Source organism: Molothrus ater, chromosome 4 (assembly GCF_012460135.2).
Source record: "Molothrus ater isolate BHLD 08-10-18 breed brown headed cowbird chromosome 4, BPBGC_Mater_1.1, whole genome shotgun sequence".
In the NCBI taxonomy this organism is placed as follows: domain Eukaryota; kingdom Metazoa; phylum Chordata; class Aves; order Passeriformes; family Icteridae; genus Molothrus; species Molothrus ater.
In genome coordinates this window covers 56772305-56797870 of record NC_050481.2, presented here as the reverse complement: position 1 = coordinate 56797870, position 25566 = coordinate 56772305, and the positions used below count along the sequence as shown (strand labels likewise).

General features: G+C 36.5%; 1 protein-coding gene across 1 annotated transcript; it reads left to right on the top strand.

Moving 5' to 3' along the window:
• The first annotated feature begins 425 nt into the window (after nt 1-425).
• On the top strand, nt 426-24888 carry NCAPG (non-SMC condensin I complex subunit G). Its single transcript, XM_036381458.1, is given in 22 exon segments — nt 426-536; nt 1157-1366; nt 2227-2455; nt 3736-3881; nt 4795-4879; nt 8106-8298; nt 9787-9936; nt 11920-12060; nt 13048-13171; nt 13857-13946; nt 14101-14280; nt 14725-14835; nt 15378-15497; nt 16983-17079; nt 17082-17218; nt 17544-17725; nt 20398-20572; nt 21013-21174; nt 21915-22086; nt 23098-23184; nt 23626-23701; nt 24545-24888. Coding segments are annotated over 22 exon segments (3105 nt in total). The 3' UTR covers nt 24672-24888.
• The last annotated feature ends 678 nt before the right edge of the window (nt 24889-25566 follow it).

Sequence of the window (25566 nt, the reverse complement as noted above, 5' to 3'; positions counted from 1 at the left end):
TGAGTGGGTTGTCCAGGGAGATGGTAAAATCACCATCCCTGGAAGTGTTCAAGAAATGACTGGACGTGGCACTCAGTGCCATGGTCCAGTTGACAAGGCAGTTTTCGCTCACAGCTTGGACTGAAAGGCCTCAGAACTCTTCCCCAACCCGAGCCGTTCTGTGATCGTGTAGAAATGGCGACGCTCCGCGCGCGTTCCCGGCCAACGGCGGCCAACGGCCGCCATTGGCCGCCCGCCATCGCCCGCCCCGGCCCGGCCCCCGGCCCGCCTCCAGCGCGCGGGCACGAGCGCGCGCCCGCCCGGCCTTCTCGCGAGATCGGGAGCTGCTCCCGCGCCCGGTTTGAAGCTGCGCGCGCGGACGCCGCGGCTGTTGTTGGCGCGCGCGCGGGGCTGCGAGGGGTCGGTGCCGCAGCCGCTCTTCGGCCATGGGAGCCAGAAAGAAGCTGCTGCAGGTCCAGGAAGCCTTTCAGCTGGCCCAGAAGCCTCACCAGAACCACGCGAAGCTCGTGGTGGCTCTGAAGAGCACTTATGCTCAGGTACGGCTGCCCTCGGGCGGCCCGGCGCGGGGGGAGCTGAGGGCCCCAGCGGCTGCTCCTCTGGTCCCCCGGGGGGCGGGGGCCGCCTCCGCAGTGCTCCCCTAAAACGAACACCAGTGTGCCTAAGGAGAGCCCGCGACTTAAAAACAAGCAAACAAACAAAAAGAACCCCCAACTCTCCCCCCAAAAAACCCACGCAAATGCCGCAAAAGCAGGCTGCTGGACTCTTCTGCCCAGTTGTCTCCTGCGAGCGCGGCGGTGAGAGCTGCCCGCGGGTGCTGGTGATGCCGCGGGAAGCTGGGAAGGTGTTTGGGTGCCCGAGGTGTGGGTGTGACACAGGATATAATGGACGGGATGTTGATTGTTGTCCTGGACTCTGTCGGCCTGGTGGAATCCCCGATTGCAATGTGCCTGCTGTGTAATTAGTTTATAGCAAAATACTCACTGAGGGGAGCACGACAGCGAGTGTGCCCCGACCGCTGGCTATAGCCCTTTAAAAATTTAAATTCAATTGGAAGCTGTCAATTGTAAGCCCACTTACTTTATTTTTCTGTGGTACAGCTTTGAAAGATGAACCGGATAGTTATCTTTTGTTGTGGTTTGATTTTTTTTTTTCCCAGTTGGATGATAAAGAAAGCTTTAATGAAAAATTCATTCACTTCCTCAAGTATGCTATGATAATCTACAGGCGGGAACCAGCAGTGGAGCGAGTGATCAATTTTGCAGCTAGATTTGTTACTTCATTCTATGAGATGGAGAAAGAAGATGGTAGTGAGGAGGGAGAAGAAGATAATTTACTTCTGAATTATGTGTTTGAATTTCTGCTTGAGGTACAGTTAACATTTATTCTTGAATGTCTGACGTTTCTAACATAGAAAATGGAAACTTTTTGCAGTGAGGAAAACTTGCTGCTACCTGACAAAACCTACAAATTGGAATTTAAAAAGTGAAAGCAAAACAAAGCTAGTGCTTGACACGTAACACCATCCTCATTCCCCCAACACAAAAAGATCTACCACATCACATGCAGTAATCCAACAACTGGATTTCAAAATTTGGGCTTTTGAGAAAAATGAAAGTTCTCCTATATGACTGTCAGATATATTTATAAGCATGAAGTTGTGGGAGTGTGGTGGAAATTAACTTATACTCTTCCTTTGATAACAAAAATATGAAAAGATCTATACAACTGTAGTTGGCATATGTATTATTCCTTTCTGCTTACTGCAAGTGTTACATGGAAAGATAAACAGTTCCAACAGCATATAGACACAAATAAAATTACATTTTCCTAAGCTATTGATTTTCCATGGTAAGATTATGGATCAGGCCTAAGATAACTAATCATAATTGCTGATGTCTTTTTCTCCTTCTAATGTTTTGTGGAGGCAGAGCAGTAAGCTGGCTGATGCACTGCAGGCTGCATGCAGTGGTCAGCGTGCTGCTTCCTTGTGAAGGCACTGCTGATTTTCCAGAGTCACTGGTCCAGGCAATGGGCTGTAATTGCTTTTCAGTTCTGTGACTTTTTGAGATTAAAAGTAAAATTAAATTGGAAAAGCTCTTGAAATGTAGAAGTGCATATTTCATTTATTCTGTAGAATATTAGGCAGTTAGATGTGCATATTAATAGCCTTATGATGGAAATGAGAAAAATGTGATTATAAAAATACCTTTTTTTTCTTTCCCTAAGTCTCACAATGCCAACAGCCATGCAGTGAGGTTTCGAACCTGTCAGCTTGTTAATAAGATTTTGGGAAATATGCCAGAGAATGCTGAGATTGATGATGACTTATTTGATAAAATTAATGGAGCTATGCTGATTAGACTTAAAGATAAATTTCCAAGTGTGAGAATTCAAGCTGTCTTGGCCCTGTCAAGACTTCAAGATCCTAAGGATGAAGCCTGCCCTGTTGTTAATAGTAAGTAGTATTGGTCTTTCACTTTTGTCTAATTTACATTACTGTAAAGTATTTCAAAGCTGTTTTTTTTTTTTTTTTGAGCATTGAATAAGTGGATATTTGAGGGTAATCTTGTAATAATACATAAACTGTGAAACTTTGCTAGAGGAGTTGGAAGATGCAAGATGTGTGTTCAAGGGGAAAGGACAACTGTTAGGAGAGATCTGCTAGACAGTCACACTGGGCTCAGGCTGCTCTGGACTGAATGTAGAAGTAGGCTTGTGAAAATGTGTTGTATACTAGACTGGAGGTATAATACATGTTCAGTTCTAACCCTCTAAGGACCCTATAGTACTGTTAATTGAATTAGTACAAAACTCTTAGAAGTGTGGAGATGATAGAGAAAAACTATTGTTGTCTCAAATTATGATCACTTTTCTAGAAGGCATCAGCATCTCTGCAAGGCAGGGATCTTGATGATGTTTGAGGGTTTCTTTGTTTATTGTATCATTCTTGCCTAAGTTTCCATTTCCTTTGCCTCGAGGTAGACAAAGTATACTTTTGTATACTTTGCAGAGCTGGTATTTAAATTGTGCCCTGATTAATCTTTACATATTGCCTTTTGTGAAAAATTACTTAATTGGGGGTTTCTTTTGTTAAGGGAGCTTCTTTTAAATTTTATTTTCTATGTGATGTTTATAGGTTACTTATTTAGGAGCACATAAATTTCATAGTAAATCATTGTCTCACAGAGCAAGATGAATTTGTGTACACTGTGATTAAACTAAATTTATAATTGCTTTGAATTTTGAGTAAGGTTCAAGAATATAATAAAAGAGCGTGAGCAATGTGAGGGATTTACTGTAAGAGTTTTGGTAGGCTTAATGGAGATTGCAGTTTTCCATTTATAGGAAAATTTGAGGATCTAGTTCAAAAGATAATGAAAAGGTACAACTAGTGAATAGAGGTCTTACAGAGCCAATATTTGGAAATGTTTTATTTTTCTGCTAGTAAATGACAAAGTGGTTATTTATGGGTGAGATCTAGAGCAGCAATTTTTGGAGTTATTACCTGAAGATTTTACTTATGATTGCAAACATTATTTCTTTTGACATCATAGCTCAGCATGTAGCTACCTTAAAATCTTGGGGTTGTGACCCTGATCTGTTTCCTAAATTATCAGCTCTGCAGGGGCAGGAGAGGGGGTTTGTAACAGCTGCTGATTTTTTTTTTAAAGTATTTTCTGTTTTTCTATGTTTCAAACTCGTATGAAAGCGTCATTATGACTATTTTATTTTCAGTTTACAGCACACTGCTTGAAAATGATTCCAACTCAGATGTGAGACGTGCTGTGCTGTCATGTATCGCTCCCTCAGAAAGGACTTTGCCAATCATTGTAGGCCGCACCATGGATGTAAAGGAGGCTGTCAGAAAGCTGGCATATGAGGTAAATTGGGTCACCATTAATTTCAAAGGCTGACTTAGGAAAAAGGCTTTAAATCTTTGATTATATTTCACTTACCACTAAGAACAGGTAAATAATTTATTTTCATTTACCAAAATTTTGAGGGGGGCGGATTTAATCCAAGTTTTCTAGTTAAAACTGCTGAACTTGACTGTAGAACTTTCCTGATGGAAATTACTTGTGTGGTAGAATTTGTCTGTTGAAGATCAGGTAGTAACAGTATAAATTATGTATGCAGTCAGTTGTTTTTTCTCTATGCATTTTGTTACTGAAGCAAATTTCCTTCTCTGTTATTGCATAGTGGATGTTAGGACCACAGGGGTAGTAAAAAATGGCATGGTTTTGGTTTTGCAAATTTGGGAAGTAGCAACCATTATTCATGTTTACATGCAGGGGTAAGAAAGCATGCTAACGTGTCTGTTCCTTATGCAGGCATCTTACGGGAGGTCTTGAAACAAAATGTTCCATTTTTTCACACAGAACTGTCTTCTGCCATTTTTAATCTTAGGTTAGATTGGTTTTTTCAACTGAATCTCTGTGTTAGTGGCTTTTTAAGGAAAGTACTAAGTTCTGCAATTTATTGTAGGTATTCATTACTTGGGCACTTTAAAGAGAGAGGATAGTTTTCATGTCCAGGTGTTACATTCAAGCAGAGCTGATGAGCTTCTAAACTATGTGTTAATTTTATTGGTTATTTTACTTTACATTTTCTTCCATGCACAAGGATCTGATAGTTAATTGTTGGTGCAGTACTGTTGGTATAGGTATTAGAGGTTTCTGTTGATTTAGGATTTATGTGGATGGTTAAAACTCTAAGTGTAAAACCACAGGCAGATAATGGGATCATTTGTTATCATATGTGGAAATGTATTTTAATGTCTTAATATTTTTTAAGGTTTTGGCTGAAAAAGTTCACATGAGAGGTCTGACAATAGCACAGAGGGTTAAATTGTTGCAACAAGGACTTAATGACAGATCTGGTAAGAGATCATAAGTTTCTTAACATCTTAATACTAATGTTAAAGAGAGAATACTTTCTGATTTTAAAATGTTGGGGTGCTGTATGCAGAAGCTGTGATGGCAATAATAAGGAGCTCAAAGGGAGTAATGAGGTACCAGGAAGTGTTTAGACACATGAAATCTGCTTGCTGCTTTATTTTTCCAGGCTCCTTATAGTGAACAAACCAGAAAAGAATTGCACTTTCAAAAAACCTGAAAGACAATGAGCTTTAAAATAGGACCAAATGCTATTAAAATTAAAAAAAAAAAAGTAAGTAAACACAGAATTAGAAAAATGTAATTAATTTGGTGTATTCAGAAATGCTACGTTACAGATATTTTTGTGACTAATAAATGTATTAAAGAATTTAAATGGGAACATTAAGATCAGTTTGAAAATATTTCCTATGTGCTTTCAGAGAGAAGTCTTCTCAGCTGGTTAATCTTTTGTTTAACTAGCTTGAATTTTTTTTTAATGAATCTTTGACCCTTATGCATTTCACCATGGGGCAGCTTTATTCTTTTTAATGTCTTTTGTACTGTATCACTCTATAGAAAGGGCCATTCAGAATGTACCCATAATTGTGTGTCATGGTGTTGCCAAAAGATGAACACATCACCTGCATCTGAGCAAGACAATTTTGGCCTGCCTAAATAGAACACCCTTTTGGTTTTTTTGTTTCACCCAAGAGCAGCAATTGTATGCATGAATTTCACAATAGAAGCTAGCAGTTTTACTGAGTGCTGATTTGTAATCTCCCTGCTTTGATTGAAAAGCCTGCACTAAGGTGAATTTACTCTGAGAATTTCCCTTGCTGAATGATGTGCTGCTTGGGAATTGTGAGAATTATGATCTATGTGGATATTCACTTACAAAATAAGAGTGAAATACTGGGGACTAGAGCTCTTTAAGGTGTGTCATGCATGCATGTGTTTTTATTGATCTGCTATTATTTTTGGGGATCATATTCTGTTCTTGACAGGAAAGGAAGAGACAATCATCTGACTCCTTTTTTATGCTGTGTAGAACTACCTTAGAAAGACCACCTCCTTCTGTATAGGAAGTTTTAGTCACTTTGCCCCACCTATGCTGAATTGGTCTGTAGTAGCCTACAGAAGTTTGCCATTTTCTGTTTCTGAAGTCCAGCACTGAAAAACCCATGTTCTGAATTACTGTTTCTTATTGATACGCTAGTTTTATGTTTAATCTAACTAGTTGCTGCTTGTCTGCTGGCTGCCACCACTCCCCCAGTAATCCTTGGTTTTGAGAGATACTTCTTAGGATGAATGCATTTTTCTTAGTAATCTTTCCAAACTGGGGAGGAAACTACTTTCCTTAACTTTTCATGTGATCCTTCACTTGTCAGGAACAAGTATTTGTTGTATTCCTTTAAAGAAAAAGTACAGCCTTTCTATGTGACCTATTTTTTGGTGATACTGGTGAGTTCAACATAAAGAAGTGTCTTCTTTTATGATTCAGGACAGATACTTTCTCAGATGGTTTTACATCCCAGCTGTTGAGGACTTTTTCTTGACATCTAGAATCACAGGGTATGTAACATCTGCCAGGGTATTTAGTTTAACTGATATCATATGTTCCTGGCCAGGTGGGATAGGTTGTATTCCAAATTGGCTATTCTGTATTGCAAATCCTGTAACTCTGAAGGATACATCAATCTTTCTTGTGAAGGATATATATATCTTTATTGAATTTGCTTATCTGGGTAACTCTTGAGGTAACAAGTAAGAAGTCTGCTCATTCAAAGTACATACATTGAAATTTTGGATGTTTTTCCATATTGACTTATAGGGCTTATAATTAGATAAGGTGTAGAGTACATAATCCACATTCTGCTTAGTTATGCTTTTCAGGGTGAGGTCAGCTCTCATTGTACTGTATTCTACTAGTTTATGCTTTTCACCTTCTTGGAGAGGTTTCTTATCCTTAGGACCGTAATGTAGCTTTTTCAAGGCCTTTTTACCGTTCTTTTTGAACTCCAAACTATATTTAAGTGCTGCATTTATTATCATGAGTTACATATAAGAGGAAAGATGAATGTTGTCAGTGTGTGTGGATTTTGTTTCTCTTATACTCGATATTGTCTTCTGAAAGAGCAAAATTGTTTTGCTCCTTAGTTATTATGTTTTTATCTCCACCAGACTCTTAGCCTTTCAACTTCCCTGCTTAAGTCTGGGTGAGTGCTTTAAAGATGTATACATTCCTAATGTTCCCATAAATATTTTTTCATTGATTAAGTAGTACTCTCTTGATCCAGGAATTGTTTCTTGTGGCAGTGGTGAGTAGGGAGTTAAAGTATCATATGTGAACTTCATAATCCATTCACATAATTGAAATAGCATGAGAATTCTGTATGTCAGTTCTCATGTAGTATCCTGCCTCCAAAAGTGGAGACTCCTGAAACAGAGCAAGTATGTAACAATGCTTACCCAGAATGTTTGGGACTGGAGCATCTCTGTTACAAGGACAGGCTGAGGGAGCTGGGCCTGTTCAGCCTCGGGAAAACTGGGAGGGGTCCTCATCCATGTCTGTCAGTATCTGAAGGGAGGGTGGCAGGAGGATGGAGCCAGGCTCTGCTCAGTGCTGCTAAGCAACAGGACAAGACACGAGGAGCAGAGACTGATGCACACAATGTTCTGCCTGAACACAAGGAAGAATTTCTGCACTGTGCAGATGACCTTGCACTGGAACAGGTTGCCCAGAGAGGTTCTGGAGTCTCCCACACTGGAAGTATTCATGAAGTGCCTGGATGCAGCCCTGTGCCATGTGCTCTGGGATGGCCCTGCTTGTGCCGGGAAGTTGGACCAGATGATCCACTGTGGTCCCTCCCAGTCTTACCTATTCTGTGATTCTGATTTTGAATATTTCTTCTACAGGAGTTTGTGGTTTGTCGGTTTTCTGGGTTGAGATGCTGTCTTTAAATGTAAAAGTTTTTTGGATAGAGGTTTTGTTTTTTTTTTTTTTAAATTCCTTGTGAGGGGAAAAATTACATTGCCTCAAAAAAAGGGTGTACCCCAGGTAGTTCTTGCTCAACAGGGTTTTTCTTTATTTAAGGTAATGTTAAGTTTAACTGTACAATAGCTTCTTTTGCAAAAAGACTTCTATAGAAACATGTTTTATGAAAGTATGTTTAAAATTTGATGTTTTTTAAACTTTGTTTTAAACTGTTTAAATTCCTGTATTATTAGATGCTGTTAAGGAGGTAATGAAGAAGAAGCTACTTCAAGCCTGGTTACAATTCACTGAAGGGGATGTTTTAGAATTGCTTCATAGACTGGATGTAGAAAACTGCCCAGAAGTGGCCATCCCAGTACTAAATGCTATGTTTTCATTATCTCCACTCCATGACATCGTTCAGAACTGTAAAAACCTTGATAGCAGGTATGCAGAGCATTCTTCATTTCCAAAAGATGAGTGTTTTAAATAAAACTAAATTCCTTTTAACCTCTTAAGATACTGGCATGTTTCCACTGTAAGAAAGTTATTTCACTATTATTGATGCTTTTTAAAGCCAGACAGGCCCACATCTATAGCTTTGGAGTGCAGTGCATGTAGCATCCACTGATTTCAAAACATCTATCGTGCTACTAACCAGAATGCAAGGCACTTCATGTGATACTGTGCATTTTCTCCCATAATAACAGACTAAGATTTTGCTATTGCTTTTTAATCAGTGACAATCAGTCACTTAATTTCATTATCTGAGATTAGACTTCTACCACACTTCAAAATCATTTTGTTCTGATTGATCTGACCTTTGTCCTGAGCAAAATGAAGCTTCCATTCTGAAAAACTGGGCTGAGATTTTTTTAAGTACCAGATCTCTTAGACTAATGACATTTGGAAAAGTAAGTCAAATTAGTCAGTTTATAATGAAGCTTACATTAATTTAATTTATGGAAAACACTAGGATTGTTTTTGTATGAAGTTTCTGAGTACAGCTTGAATGATGGAGTATCAGAATGATAAATGGCTAGATTTTTTGTCTGTGGTTTCTGTTTGTTAAATTTACTTTTAAATAAAAAAAATGTCAGATTAATGAGAATCTGTCAAAAGATCAGTTTTCATCTGCATGTTGCCTTGGGTGTTTTTGGCTGTGTTTTTGTTTGTTTTGTATGTGAGCAATCTAAAACAAAACAAAAATTGTTGATAGTTTACAAGTAAAATGGGATTCAAGGGAGTAAAAAGTACCACTGCAGAGTCTTTTCTGTTTTGAGGTAGAATTAATGCAGAACTTAATGTTCTGCTTCAAAAACAAAGACTAATTTCCATGCTTGGCATGAAAAATACAATGGATCTAAAAAGGAGTGGGGATCTCATGATGGATGATCTGTGTATGATGGCAGATGGATGATGAGCTTACAGAGTTGCTGAGAAAAAGTTGTATTAGATTTTGCATTTGACATACTGTGATTGCTACTCCACTGATGTCTCAAGATCTTGTATTAAGAATGGAAGAAACAATTCAGAGAAGCTGAAAAGATATTTTAATGCTGTTTTGCATTTCTGTGGTTTAATGGTGTTCAGTTTTCCAGACTTGTGCAGTGATAACAATGTTTCATAAAGTACCTGGCTGGTTGCTCTAGGAGGTCTGAAGGGTTGGGCAGAATGTTTCTGCAAACTGAGCAGCCTTGAGTTAAAATACTGAGAAGGGCAATATAGTGAATGGCTTCTGGAGTTCTGTGTCCTCAAGAGAGAGGAAGTGATTTTTCTCAATCTCTAACTATTTCTGTGGGGAATACCTTTGATGGAGTTTTATTTGCATTTTACTAAATAATATTTATTTCTTATTTTCTAATACTTCTGTGTATTTATTATTTTAGACTCTTTTATTCATCTCTGCATATTGCTTTTTTTATTTTTGTTTAGAAAGCTGATTCCAGTGGAGGATTTAACAGCTGAGAATGTGTTATATTGGAGATGTCTTTGTGAATATCTAAAATCAAAAGGTGAAGAAGGTGAAGTTTTATTGGAACAGGTGTTGCCAGAACCAGCTATATACGCAGATTATTTATTGAGGTACATTGCATTTAAAAATAAATCTCTTACCACTAAAGTATATTTTTATTTTTAAATTAGAGAATATTTATTTATTCAAGTGTTCAGGTGTTCTTCAAACCCAAAACTGTGCTTGAACAGGGATTTTAGCTTTTCTTTGCTTTTTTGAAAAGATTTTTGAGAGATTTTTTCAAGCTTGCAGAAATTGACAATTCTTCCAGTGTTGTCATTTGTGAAAATAAAGTAAAATTTTGCTGCTGTCCCTAAGAGAAGCATTTTTGAATTGAAACTTCCCTTCTCTTTTGCCTGCTTAGGCAGGCATGCTTCCTAAAACTTATGTTTGAAGGCAGTGACAGAGCTGCCAAATGAGCAGTTACAGAGCAGTTATTTAACCCACCGCAGGAGGGTGGAAATGAATGTTCAGGAATTTTGAACAGAATTTGCTTCTGAGCATGGATAATGCTGGGAAATCTTAACTGAGGTGCTGTACCTGTAAAACAGTGAACCTTCCTGAAATGATAATAAATCAGGTATGCTGAAAAATGCATTGTATTGATGGATGTTCCCAATTAAAGTTATGCATATTCTTTTCTCACTGTACTGGGTGTAGCATACTGGTAGTGATTACAGAAGTCATTGCTACTTTTCAGTGTGGAATGTGTTAACATGTTTCATAAACATTTAATAAAAGAAGCATCTGTGCTTCCTTAGTTTGGAAATGTATATCCAGTCTGGTGGGTATAAATTTATTCATTCATTATTCATTTTACATGAAACATTTATTTTCCAAAAAATCTGTTCTTTCAGAGAACATTTGTTTTGTTTTCATCCAATCTTACTCAAAGTGCCTTCAGTTACATTACTCTTCAGGGTGAGCCTAAAATTAATCAGGTTTACTAGTAATTGTTTATGGTATGAACTGTTAAAGCCCTCATTGTTGAGCTGTTGTTTCAGGTAAGATTTTCAGTTCTCAGTTTTCAGGGGTACAGTTGTGCAGTGCACTGTGAGGGTGTTGGTTAGGAGGAGCAGGAACATGTTGGTCACTGGGACTTCAGGAAAAAGCAGGATTGTGTGCTGCATTCCCATATGCACTGTTACCTGCTGCAGGTTATTATTAAGTGATCAGAAACAACTTTCATTTCAGATCTTCTTAAATAGTAGTTACATGTGAAGTTTTTTGTCCTAAATTTGAAGAAATTGTAAAAATCTGCTAAAATTAACAAGCTGTTACTGAAAAGTATCTACAAAGCTGAGGTAGAAAAAAGCGTATTTTTCACAGCTCATGTCAGTATTTGAATTGTATTTTATGATATTGAATTTTGTACTTGATGTTTCACTTCAGATTTTCTGTACATGCATAACTCTCACTGATAGATGAAACTTTGATAAAAAAACAATTGAGTCTAGAAAAATAAAGAAATGGAACAAACTGATTACACTTTCCATGCTATATGGCTGAATGTATCTGATAACAGATTATTATTCTGTGATGACATATTTAATCAGATTAAGACATCACTGTACACTTCCATGATTTTCTTGTATTTTGTCTTGTAGGCAATATTACAATTCTGAACTTGTAAAAGATACATTGTACCTAAATATGCAGAAAATAGTAAGAAAAATGGTGTATCTATACATTTGTTCCTAAGACGTTACCTTTATGCGTTTTTACAGAACTGAAATCACATGTTTCCTATTGTATTACATTCACAAAAGGGATTTCTTTAAATGAAGTGCATTATTTTGAAACTGTACATTAATTATTTGGTATAAATAACTTCACAAAAAATAATCTATGAAAAGAACACAATCATTAATTTTTAAGGTTTGTACCTAACGTAACCACTTGTTTTTACAGGACATGGAAGTGGTGGGATTTTTTATTGGGGTGGAGCAGGAGTGGATATTTGGATTTTTTTGGAGTGTATTTATTTATTTACTTACTTATTACTGTCCAAGAGTGAACCTGATTGTAATTATATCTGTTCTGTTTGGATTCAGTTATCTTCAAAATATGCCAATTCTCAGTGAAGAACAAAAAGAAGACTTCGATTGTTTTGAAAACCTGATGACAAAAGAATTCATAGGCCAGCAACTGATTCTAATCCTAGGCTGCATGGATACCATGGAAGAGGGAGGAAGGTAAACTCAAATATCAAATTTGTGTTACTGAGCTTAAGATACTCATGCCTGAGGACAGGTATAGAACCTCTGCTTGGAAAAGAACCTGATCAAACAGACAAAATACAGTTCCAATGCTAGCTGGAATAGAAAGCAGTCTCCTTAGTGGAATTGGTCCCAACATTGTGCCAAATATTGTCTGCTTACTTTTATGGAAATGTAAGTTCTAATTCTGATTCAGCATTGTGAGGGGAAACAAATTCAGTTCTTTTTGTAATATATCATTGAGATTATGAAATTACAGAACTGCTTATTTGGAGTATAGTATGTTAAATATAAAGGGAGAAAAATGTATTGATTCACAACAGATGACTTGTAGCAAGTAGCCTGTTTGTTTCTTGTGTTTTTAAGCTATAATCTGCTAAGGCCTAAAAGGCTACAAATGTCTTAGATGCCAGGCTAAATTGTGTTAACTGAGTCATTCTTATAATTTTAACAGCCTTTTGGTATGAATTAAGAAGGGCAAACGAATTTGAAAATTCATACCATTGCAGGCATTTTGTGAAAACTTACAGTTGTGATAGTATAAACACAGCAGTAATTTCAAACTCTCACTGGAATGTGTCAATGTGTGCCAGACTGGCAGGATAGTTTAAGTTGTATTTTTCTTTCTTTCTTTTTTTTTCTTTCCTTTTTTTTTTTTTTTTTAATGTTTTCAGTCAGATAATTTCCATGAAAGCATTCTGCAGTATTGATACTGTTTCTGCTGGTATGGCTTTTTTCTGGATGGTAGGGAGATATTATTAAAAAATTCAGTAAAATCAGTAAAAGACAAACATTGCTAAGTAAGAGATATATTTGGCAGTTAAACTTGCTATGGACAAAAGTTTCATACTGTATTATGAAATCTTCATCACAAGTATCTCCAAGTTGGTAGGATAGTAACTCTTATGTCTTCCATTTTCTTGAATAAGCAATCATTGTTTGTTTTTTTTTCCTCTAATCCAGAAAGCATCTGCTAGTTATTTTACAAAAGATTCTCATTTTACCTTCAACTTCAGCAGCACTTATACCTCTGCTTGTTGAAAGATTGCTCAGTATTGTTAAGGATGAGGACAGAAGGATTCAAATTGTAAGTAAATGTAAAAGCTTGTTTTCTAGTCTGTCTTCCCCATAAATCAAACAGCCTTTATGAAGCATTGTAAAAGAAATATCAGTATTTAAATATTGTCTCCTTCTCTCTTGGGTTTTTGGCTTGTTGGGGTGGTTTTTTTGTTTTGTTTTTTTGTGTGTTTTTTTGTTTGTTTGGTTGGGGTTTGTTGTTGTTGTTGTTTGTTGTCATTTTGGTTTTAGGCATAACTGCATTTTGTGGTTTTCTAGAGAGCTTTATGTTTAAAGATGTGACTGGTGTTGTAAGTGCTGTCCTCCCATGAGGAACGTGTTACACTTCAGTAGCCTGTTCTAGAATATTTTATTGTATTAGATGCAAAGTGTTTTGACAAAAACATTCAAAGTGAGGATGATGTAGATTTCCAGGTTTCATGTTTCTCTTCCTTCCTGTTAACTCAGATAGGTGCTTACGGTCTTCTTGTTCCTTGCTTTCCCAGCTGGATGGGAAAAAATGGGATTGAAATGTGCTCATGGTAACATTGTGTTTTCAAACTGAGGATTATTTACAGGGAACCAGCTGATAAGAGAAACTGCATGGATGTGGAATACTTTTTCAGAAAGATAATATTTTAAATTTGGAAAAGTGAAATGCTTAGTATATATCTGGACTGCAATTAATGGCACTAATATACTGTTTGTAACAATAGATTGCAGAAATTATATCAGAAGTTCGTGAGCCAATTGTTGCAATTGACCAGCCTATTGATGCTGCTGAAATAAGAAAGCGGGAGCTTAAGGTGAGCAGATTTGAGTTAATAATAAAAATATTTTTTTAAACTTAATCACCCAGAGTTTTACTTAGTAGGTTAATATTGGCTAGTGTCAATAGGGTATCACTGGCTAATATTGCAGAGGTTACTATGTTAATTTTCTTTTTACTTTGTATTTCAGCTGGCTGAAATAAAAGTGAAACTTGTGGAAGCAAAACAAGCTTTGGAAGAATGCATTACTCTTCAGGATTTTAATAGAGCATCAGTATTAAAAGAGAAAATAACTGAGTTGGAACACACAAAAAATGATCTGATAAAAACAGCAGAGCAACCTGAAATTAAAGAAATGCGTGTGGAGAAGGTCTCTTCCCTTCCTGTATTCCCAAGTGCTGGTTATGTTTTAAATTTTATTCTTAATTTTAAAAGAAAGTGTAGCTTGGCCTTGTCTCAAATACATTTTAAAAATTGAAGTCAAACATTTATGGTATTAGTATTCTTCTTCTGCAATTATAAAAGCCAGTAGTATGCTCTAGCAAAAGATAAATTGTATAGAAGCTGATGGTATGCTCTAGAAAAAAAAATTGCAGTCTTGTTCTTACTCTTTTTACTCTTAACTAACTGAAAATATAAAAAGGAATTAATTTTCATCATAGCTTATAGACAGATGATGACTAATATTCTTGCACAACACATGTGCAGTGGACAGGAAAATTTATTTGGGTAGGGTCAAATTGATTAGTGGCCTCATTCTTATCATAGCCACCGTTTGTATTATGTTTTTCTCTTTTCCCTGACCAACTTGAAGAATGATCCTGAAACACTGTTGAAGTGTCTGATGATGTGCTACGAGGTTCTGAAGATCATGTCTCTTTCTAAAGGCATCAGTCCAACCATTAATGAAATCATTCAGTCTCTGGTATGTAGGAATGCAAAATAACTTGAACTCCTTAGTAAATGCAAAAATATTAAATGATGCCATTGCATTGTTCATACTGTATCTAGTCTGGTTTTTTGTGTGGATTTTTACAATTGTCTCCTCAGAACTACTTCAAGTACATCAAAGTGGCATCTGTATTTCGTAACTTGGAACTGTGTATTGTTTCTCTGCAAGAATGGTAATGTCTTTTATGAAGAAATGTTTAGGCTTGTTGTTGTGTGTTGGGTTTTTTGTTTCCCAGAGTGATCAACTCAGTTTTGTTTGAAAACAAGTATTTATTAAAAACAAATACAAAGCAGAACACTCATGTGACTTTTGCCATTATTTTGTTGCTGATTTCAAACAACATATTCAATCTGCTTCTGTTTATATCTAGATAAACAGAGTATTTGATAGTTGCCATTTTCTAATACTATATCAAAATAAATTATTTCTAATTTCAGGGTAACATATTTTAGTAGTCAGAGTTTTGTTTTCAGTTTATGTATTTTGTCTATAAAGTTTAATATTACTGTTTTCAGATACTTCCAGGTGTAACTAATGTCCACCCAGCTGTGAGAAATATGGCAGTTCTGTGTTTGGGTTGCTGTACTCTTCAGAACAAAGAATTTGCCCAACAACAGCTTCCGTTGCTGTTACAGGTAAAATGTCCGATAAGAAGTGAAATTATAGTCTTTGTGACTTAGTAAATAGGTCTAGTCTTGTATCTCTAACAAGCTATCATACATAGTAATGTTCTTTGAGAACCAGTAATTCCTGATTTTCTGAAGATCTGGAGAGTGTGGTTTCCTGTAGATTTTTCTGATGTCTAAGATTCAGTTTATCTTGATAGTAGCATATTTTACCTTTGTAAGGTCACCTGTTGTCTTAAAATTTTCTAGGAATTCCTTATCTTTAAGGTCTCACTTTCTCTTCCAAATCTGGGTGAAATCTGTCGTGTATTTGTTACTCAATACAGAAAAGAGAAGCTGTAGGATTCTTTAAGCTTTCCTTGGGAAACCAAACTAAAAATGTGTCTGATGGTTTTCACACTTCTGTTGCATACTTCCTGTGATACTGGGTGTCTGATTTAAATTCTGAGGAATTAATATGTTTATATTAAGGATTAAGGAAGAGTTGTTAACTAGATGATAAAGCAATATTCAAACCAACAATAGCATGGCCAAACATCTGTGGATATGGAGCTTGTTGGATGCTGTAATATCCACAGTTCCCAACCTTGTGGTGATTGTTGTGATACCAAGCTAATTATATCAAATATGACACTTGTTAACCCTGGTTTTTGATCCTGGATTTGAGGGAAGTGTGGGTGGTAACTGTGCTTTTCTAAGAGTGTGTTCAGGCAGACATTGGAGAAATGACAACAGGAGTTGAACTGATGTGCTTGGCTCAGACAAGATAGTAGAGTTGTCAGTCATAGTAGGAGAGCTTTGGGTTCCTAAAAAAGTAACATTTACTGTTGTTTTTAATTTGGCTTTGAGTATGTCGCATTAAAAAAAAAAGTTTGTTTGGAGAGGATTTCAGTTACTTTAGTAACTTAAATTTTTGAGTTAAGCAATCTTTCTGCAGATTGTAAATCCCACAATCTCTATGTGGGCTGCAATCAGAAGCAGGGTGTTGGACTAAACAGATGTAGAATTTCTCAGCTAACCCTTGAGGCATGGTTTGACTTGCATGTAATTTGAACTATAATACATATAGTAACCCATGTAACTTTGACTTTTATCACTCATTTGGTCCCTGTTGTCTTTTTACATTCCATGATTTTAATTAAGCTGTTCTTTTGTTTAGCTATATTTCTGTAATGCCTAACACTCAAATAGACTTTGTTTGTCCAGTGTCTGTTTATGGGTTGAACAATAAAATTACATCTCATACATGGATGTTCACTCCATGAGTGAAATTAATTTGATTTTATGTAGTGCAAATTGCATAGGTGACTTAATAAATTATTTCTCAGATTGTATTACAAATTTGGGTTTATAATACAAAGTTGGAAAATTGGTTCAAGTATTATAAAAGTTTCCCAAAATAACCAATCTTATTAAAGAAAAAATCTTATTATGCCTAATTTCAAGATTGATGGTCTACTGGAAGATGATGTTTCTTTTCCTTATTAAACCTAGGTTTTGCAAATAGACAACATAAAGATAAAGCTCAGTGCTTTAAAGGCAATCTTTGATCTACTAATACTGTTTGGAATTGAGCCTTTTAAAACCAGAAGAGGCAATGACTCTCAAGTGAAAGTGCACACATTAGAACTGAAAATGGTGAGGATGAAAGTGAAACAATAGAGGAGGAAGAGGAGACTGCCACAGTTCACAGCCTTCTGAAGCTTCTGTCTGGCTTCTTAGACAGCAAGGTAAGGAATGTTATAAAATTTGCCTTAGTTTTGTTTTAAAATTATTTTTGCAGATGGCTTATCCCATTAGGTTGCCTGGGAATATTATGTGATGTGAATTGAAATTAATGGTCTAATATTAAAATACCTGTCCTAGAAAATGACTACAAGTTTGTCACTGGTACAGGCTAAGATTACCCTTGAGCAGCTTTGCATTCTATTTGCAGGTGGAAATAAGTGAATGTAGAGAAGTGATTGGTAAGACAGGGTATAGGCTATTGCAGTAAAGTATTAGTGAAAAACATGATGGTTGGTGTATGGTGTATGTGATGAGCTCTTTGTTCAGTATTCAGAGCTGAGGACAGAAGCTGCAGAAGGCATTGCCAAGCTGATGTTCTCTAGGAGGCTGAGCAGTGCCAAGCTCCTTTCTCGTCTCGTTCTGCTGTGGTACAATCCCGTGACTGAAGAGGATACTCGGCTCCGACACTGCCTGGGAGTTTTCTTCCCTTTATTTGCTTATGCAGATAGGTAATGATCTTTGTAATTTGTTTTATGACAATATACATTCATCTAGCAGCTTTAGGAACCTTTTTTGGTCTTGAACTATTAGAAATGGCACAAATGCAAATTAGATTTAGACATCTAATAGACATCTAATTCACTCTCCTATGCCTATTGCTTTTGAAAGTACATAATCTCAACCTGTGACCATTCTGAAGACTTTCCATTAATGGCTTTCCATGTGACTTCCTTTTTTTTTTTTTTTCTTTCCTAAGCCTACAATCGAAACTCTTCTCAAAGAGATTGAATAAAATTAATTTAAAAATATGTGCTTTACTTATTTATGGTGTTGAGCACTACAGGTAGGCTTTGATGTGTCACTAAAAAGTAGCTAGCAGGAATGCTTCAAAAGAAAAGCAGTTATCAAAGCAGCAGGCTGCTGGGTTGTGGTTTGGGGTTTGTTTTTGGTTTGTTTTTGAACCAAGGAATACTCCAATTTAAATTCACAGGATATTCAAATCTCCTGTTTTGGTGGTGGACAAAGGAGGTAGGGAGCTTATGTAAGGGAATAAGAGCTTAAATAGCAATTCTCATCTCCTTTTACCTGCTGCTGAAGGCTTACTTTTCAGTAGCTGCTAGTGGTTTTATTAAGTTAGAACAAACTAAGTATTTATCTGCTTTTTATAGTTAGCTTTTAATTTAGGTGTATTATGACACCTAAATTAAGTTACCTTACCTATTTTTCAAAACAAATTAAATTAAATTTTTGTGGCCTATACATTGCCACATTAAGAGGAGTAATACAAGGGGGAGTTGTCTTGAAGAGGCAAAAAACCCCTAAGCAATGTGGTATTTGCTGTTGTCAGAAAAAAAAAAGAAGAAAAATACCCAATTTCTCATCGAATGGGGGTTTCCCTACTCAAAATGCTTATGAAAGTAACAGAAAAATTGATTTAATATGTTTCCACTATCTCTGATAATGAGTAATGAATTTAACCTTTTAACATTGATAATCTTTTATTTGTGAATGTCATCTGATGCTGTGAATTTCATTCTCTTTTTTTGAGAGTTCAAGTGATTGCCCACCTGAGTAGTCCCATGTATTTCCACATCATTTGTAAATGAAGCAATTTCTTGTGGCATCTCATAGATGATTGTGTTCTTGAAAAAATAACATGGTGTATGTGTTAAGCAAAAATCAGAAAAATCTGTGGAGAAAAATATCCTATGTGTTAGTCTGGATCATTGATTAGAATCTCTGTTTAGTTAGGAAATCTTATTTCTTTTCTGTCTCAAAACATTGTCTGAATCCTGGATCACAAATGGTCCATTTTAAGTTGAGTTATTTACTTTCTTCTAATAATACAGATACTGTGCTATTAGAAGTGAATTATTAAATACCAGGTGTAATTCAGAACTTGTCTGCAAAGTTGCCATTCAGTAAAGGAGAATTTGGGTAATAAATGAGATTTGGTGGAGGCTCATACCTAAATTTGATACTGATCTCTCACAGAATTTTGAAGTACCATTTTTTTCTGGGTGCTGCTCTGTTAATCTTTCCAGCTGGTCACAGATATAATCAAGAGGCTTACTTTTTGAAATGAAATATTTGAACTCTGAGGAAGAAATTTTGATCCTGTTTAAATTATCTGTCATGTTGGAAGTGTGATGTGAGATGCTAGAATAGAGACAATTCTTATTCATGGAATGTATTTATAGTGTATTAAACTTGCAGGCAGCATAAGAGGAGAAGCTTCTGCCTTGTGCCTGTGTGTTTTTAGAGATGTTGGGGGTTTTTTTCCATTTACAGGGAATAATCTGAATGATACTTCAGTAATGCTTGAGCCAATATAAAGCCTTAAAGCTGCTGAAAGGGGGAGTTCTTGCTTTGGTTCTTTTGTAGCCAATTATAGTGCTCAAAAGGATTTTTTTGTCAGCTGATTTTGCTCCGTAATCCAGCAGCAAATAATCTGCTTTTTAAAAAGTTACTTGCTTTCTTGGTTTTCTCTTGTAGTTATTTGGGTTCAAATAGGAAGTTAATAGAAATATCAGCAAAAGTAAAGGCTTCACTTCAACTGTACCTTGTAGTTTTTGACATCTTACTGTTAAATTGTTTTGACAAGTCTTGTGGAACCACACTTCTAGACAACTTGCTGCACGACCAAGTGAAACATGATTTTTAGGCTTGCTTGGCAGGAGTTAGGAACTCTTCTGAGAAAAAAATCACAAGTATTTCTTCCAAAAATCCTGTTAACCACTGCTTACTTTTTTGCCAAGTTTCCTTGCTTTCCTACACAATGAGAAGTACCCCCAAAGAAATATGCTAGCAGAAAGGAGGAATGAGCAAAAAACAAGATTAATCTATGAAAATGAATTAGAGAAATGTACTTATGGAAATTTTTTCTCTTGTCCTTCAAGATAGAACATGCCTGTATGTATCAGTTTCAGTAGTCAGGATGAATATTCAAATTCTTCAGAGGAAGGAAGTGTTACTTAAAACTCCTTTGAAATACCATGTGCTAAAATTTCAAATGGTACTATGAAGCAGTTTAGATATCTTGATCTTGCTGGCTGTTGCTTCCAGGATTGGCTGCTCCCACTTTGCTTTGATTGATGTACAAGTCAGTGAACTTTCATCATGGAAGATAAAACTTAATTTTGTCTTATTATGCTACTAATATTTGACTTCATTGAAACAGGTCCAACCAGGAGTGCTTTGAAGAAGCTTATCTTCCCACTCTGCAAACACTGTTAAATGCTCCTGCAACATCACCTTTGGCTGAAATAGATGTCAGTAATGTTTCTGAACTGTTCGTGGATCTGACCAGACCAAGTGGACTGAAATGTCAGTCCAAGAAGTCTCAGGACTATCAGGTACAATGTATTAAACTGTTGGAAAGTAGCACTTGTGTCAGATTAAAAACTACTCCCCCTTAGTTTACTGCTACCTGTCAGGGCCTCTGTGGGATTCCCAGTGTCAGCAGTTGGATTAAATGAGTGCCTGTTCAGGCAATGAAGTCTTTTAGCTTGACACTTTCTTCCCCTTTTCCTTTCCTTTTCTTCCCCTCCATCCCAAATTTCCCATCCCTCTTAAAATTAAAAAATGTTAGTAGGAACTTGCACATGGCTAATTGTTTATGTTGTGGAAGGTATTTATAAAAATCAGTTGGTGAATGTACTGAAAATAGTGCATTTTAGGAAGATGTTTGCTGTGTAAAATTAGCCAACTGTTTAAATCATATTGTTCTCACTGTTGTCTCTTGTAAAAATAGTTCCCAGCAAAATTTCTGATACCTAATTTCTTTCCTGTGCAGGAGTTAACAGTGCATGATACTTTAGCCATGAAAATTTGCAATGAAATCCTGGCAGACCCAACTGCACCAGATGTCCGTATTTATGCAAGAGCTTTAAATTTTCTAGAACTCAGTAGTTCTTCTACAGAGAATCTGCTGGTGCTGCTCGATGAGATTCAAGAGGTAGTACATAAAACGCATGGTTCTTACTTTTTTAATCATTAGTAGTCTAATATTCTGATACCCCTAAAAATAGGCCTTTTGTTTACTTTGACCATATGACTGGAATTTTTCTTCTAAACAGTTTTGAAAATTGATTTTTGAATAATTTATAATAATCTGAGCTGATATCACTGCATAAACCACAGACAGTATAAGCAGCTTGAAACAGTGTGCCTGACTTGATACATTGCAGTACAGTAAGTTCTTTTGTTAACTGTGGTGTAGTTATTATTTTTAAGTTAAAATAAATTTCAGTATTAAGTCTTGCAGTTTTGCAACTTATCTTTAGTTAATTATTAATGGCTGAAATTTTACACCTAAACTTATGGTATAATGGGAAGATCATTAGGCAACATGAAAAGGATGCTTGATTTAAGATGAAGTAGGAAAGGAGTACAACAGTTTTACTTTGGTGCTTTTATTATTATGGAAAAAATTGAAATTTGGAAGCGTGGCACATGAACACAATGGTATATAGAAATGTTGGTAAGAATGCTGAACCCATGATGGGCATATGGTATTTTAGTGTTAGTATTGATGGAGAAAGTTTTTCTTCTTTTAGCTTGACTGGTCACTTTCATATCACACAATGTATCCTTTATGCAGTAATTTCACCTAATCCTATTAGTAAGCAAATTTTATAGATAAAAGAAGTAGTTGTAAATTCAAGTAGCGTTTAACATGAAATGTCTGCTCTCCAGAAAGTGGAAGATAAACCTTGTCAAAGAGCTATTGAGAAGCTCCATATGAAACTAACCAAGGATCCCAATGTGGGCAAAAACCACTCTGGAAGAACTGAGGAAACAGGTCTGTCTGAAAGGACACAGGAAAGAGACATCGCACAGTCTGAAAATACTGTTCACAATGAAGAAGGTAATTCAGGAGTGTGCAATTCAATGAATTGTTTAGATATTATGAAAATAAGAAATGACGGGACTTGGAGGCAATTCCAGCTACTCCCCATATCACTTGTGCTCCAGCCCCTTCCCCAGCTCCACTGCCCTTCTCCAGACTCACTCCAGCAGCTCAATGTCTGTCTTGCAGCGAGAGGCCCAGAACTGACCATGGGGCCTCATCAGTGCTGAGTGCAGGGGAATGGTCACTGCCCTGGACCTGCTGGCCACAAAGTCTCTGGTGCCAGCCAGGATGCCACTGCTGGCTCATGCTCAGCTTACAGACATTCAGCTCTTGGAGCTGCTCCCTTATCAGTGTCCTCAAATGGAAAATCACTGTTCCCATGCTCATGATCCTCTGATTCAGGGGACTGGGCAGCCTGAGCTCCATCAGTAATATTAAAGAATCCAGCACTGAATGGCTCTGCTTTTTTCTCTAGTCCTGCTAGTCAGGTGACTAACCATCAAGTGTTCATCCAGTGTTTTGTTTGGATTTTCTCCTGCCTTTACTGTACTTTCAAAAGTCCTTCCTTATTATCTCACAAAACACTGACCACATTCAGCTGTAATTGAACTTTGGCCTTTGGTGCCTTTTCCCCACGTGTATGAACACAGCTCTGTCATCTTCCTGGAAAGCCTGACCTGCTAACTTGCTGAGATCCTGCAGTTCCTTTTTCCTCTTGAGCTTCACAAAGAGGTCCCTGTTCACACAAGCTGATCCTCTGTCCTGCTTGCTCAACTTCCAACACAGTGGAAGGAGCTAAATAGTCATCGAGAATAGTTTATGTATTATTGACCTTTGCTGGGGTGGAGTTACAGCTGAGTGACATTTTAAACTTCCTGTTAGCTTTATTAGCTAGTTTCTGGTTTAAAGAAAAAGTGAGGTTCAATTGTGTGGCTTTTTAACGTAGCAGCCAAAATTTAAAATCCTGGTATTTAAGATAATCAAGTTTTAATTTATGAGTTCTGCATTTGTTATTCTGTTTAACAGAAAATAATGAAGATGCTCTTCATACTCCAGTTAATCAAGTTAAAGAAACTGCAAAATTAAGATCCACAAGAAGCAGAACTGGCAGAGGTACAGTGGCTACAATATTAGTTGTTTTTAATGAAATAATTTCATACTAACTTTTTGTGAATATATAGATGGGAAAGCCATTCATACTCTGTTGTAGATTCACAGTTGTATTTGTTAAAAGATTAAAGTTGTTTGTTCTTTGGAAATTTTTGTGCTGTTAGCCTCTCCCAATAACAGAGATTTCAGAAAAGAAAAAAGGACTGGCTACAGGCTTGCAGATAACCCAGCCACAGCCACTGACAGTAACATACAGGTGTTCCTGTGAGAAGGAGAAAATTGTGGGGTTTTGGTTGTTGGCTTTTTGTGACCATATTCTATCAGTGCAGACTGCATATTTCTATGTTAGATGCAATTTCAAACACTGAAGAAAAGTAGATACAAAACTAGTTCAAGAAAGTAAATGATACCAAGATATGAAAAAAGACTTCTGCTTATACTTAGGACAGCGGAAAGCGTCAGAAGTGAGGTCTGTGAGCAGAAGAAAAACTGGTGCAAGTGTAAAACGTGGTCTTGAAAGGTAAATCCTTCTCTCCCCACCATCAAAACTATGATGTCTGTTCTAGCAAGGAAATTTAATTCAAATGTTTTTCTTTCCCAGACATATATGTTTTGATATTCTCTGTTCCAAAAACACTGATAATATTTTAAGGAAAAAAATTTCTTTGAACTGGTACTTTTGAAACAGTGGCAGGTTCCGCCAAAGGAGCTTGTAATATTTTTTGAACATACCTTTTGTGTGTTAACAGATATTCTAGCTGAAAAAAATCAGATTTTTGGTTTACATTATTGCTCTTCTCCCAGTTAAGTTTTTTCTGCCTTTTTAAATCTGTTCTGTGGAAGTATAAATGTTTTAAATTTAAATTCTTTTTCCTCCTCACAGTTTCGTTGTTTGTTATCCAACATGTAGTTGACAAGCATCTAGAAATGACTGAGAAGTGAATATAGACAATGGATTTCTTCCCTAATGATTTTGCAGGATATAAGCATTAAAACAACATTATCTTTGTACTTTTCAGCTGTGTTCAAATCTTTCTTAAGCAAGTAATCCATTTACTGTGGACTTTATTGTGACCAGGGCCAGTCTCTCCCATTTGCCTATTTAATGTGTTTGCTTTGATTCCATCTAATTTTGGGGGAATTTGATTCCATCTAATTTTGCTGATTTTGCAACTCCTTATCACGTGGTTATCTTTACTGATATTGCTGTATCACTTGAAAATACCAATATATTCTCAAAAAATGAAGTGTCTAATTGGTAAGAAGGATTTTTGCTCTTTAAGACCATGTTTCAAGTTTGTTCCTATAAAAGCTCTTCAGTTTTAGTCTTTTTTATCTAACTCTTAAACAATCTGTGTTTCAGTTGTGATCAAATTCCAGAACCAGTCCCAGTGTCAAGTTCGAGGCCTCAAAGACGAGCAAAAACTTTGGCACTGGAGAAAACCCGAATGAATCTTTCCAGACTGTTAAATGAGGAAACAGATGAGTGAAGACAGGAGAAGAAAGTGCCTTTGTCAACACTGGTAGTTAACATCAGACTTGAAAATAAGATTTTTTTCTTGCTAGTCATATTTGCTCCTTTTATATGAATCATTTATAATTCTACATTTCTATATTTTTTTTTTTAAATAGATGCTTGTATTTCTTGTAATTCCTGATATAAAGTCCCTCATTCATGTACTAAAAATGGATTAAAATATTACCTGAACAAAACTTGGATGTTTTTTCTTTTACTTTATAGAGAAGAATGCATCTTACCTGAAAATAGAAATTGCTGTTGGTGCTAAATATTCCATAGTTAAAGCTGTTTTGATATTTAACAGTAGCAGTGGTTGCTTGTGATGGCAGCAATTTTGAATGTACCCACTTTTACAGCATCCACTTTCTTCATTTTTATAAGGTTTCATAACAGTAAAACCTGGTCAGCAGATACTTACTTACTATTCATGTTAATGTAAAAGAGTTGATGTTAATTGGGAATTCTGCTTTCTGCAGGTGTGTGTCCACTTAATTAAACAATGTCAAAGTGGTAGAACTGAGTAACTGATTTTACAAACCATACTGAAATCTACTGATGCTGACTTTGTTATATAGAATCAGGGACGTGCTTTTCTAAAAGCATAAAAATACTTGTGGTACAAAATAAGATCTGGTAAGGAAAGGAGTATTTAAATAGGGAAGGGGCAAAAAATGAAATCTTCTAAGGTCAGTGTTGTGTCTGTTTTCAGTAGTATCCAGTTGTTACTTCTTTGTAGCTCTGAAGTTCAGAAGGTGGGAATGGCCAGGAGCTGCAGAGGAGAGCAGATGAGGCCGTGATCACTCCGCAGTCACCGTGGCTGAGCAGGGTCACTGGCGTCGGAAAGGCCGCAGCAGCCGTGTCTGTGT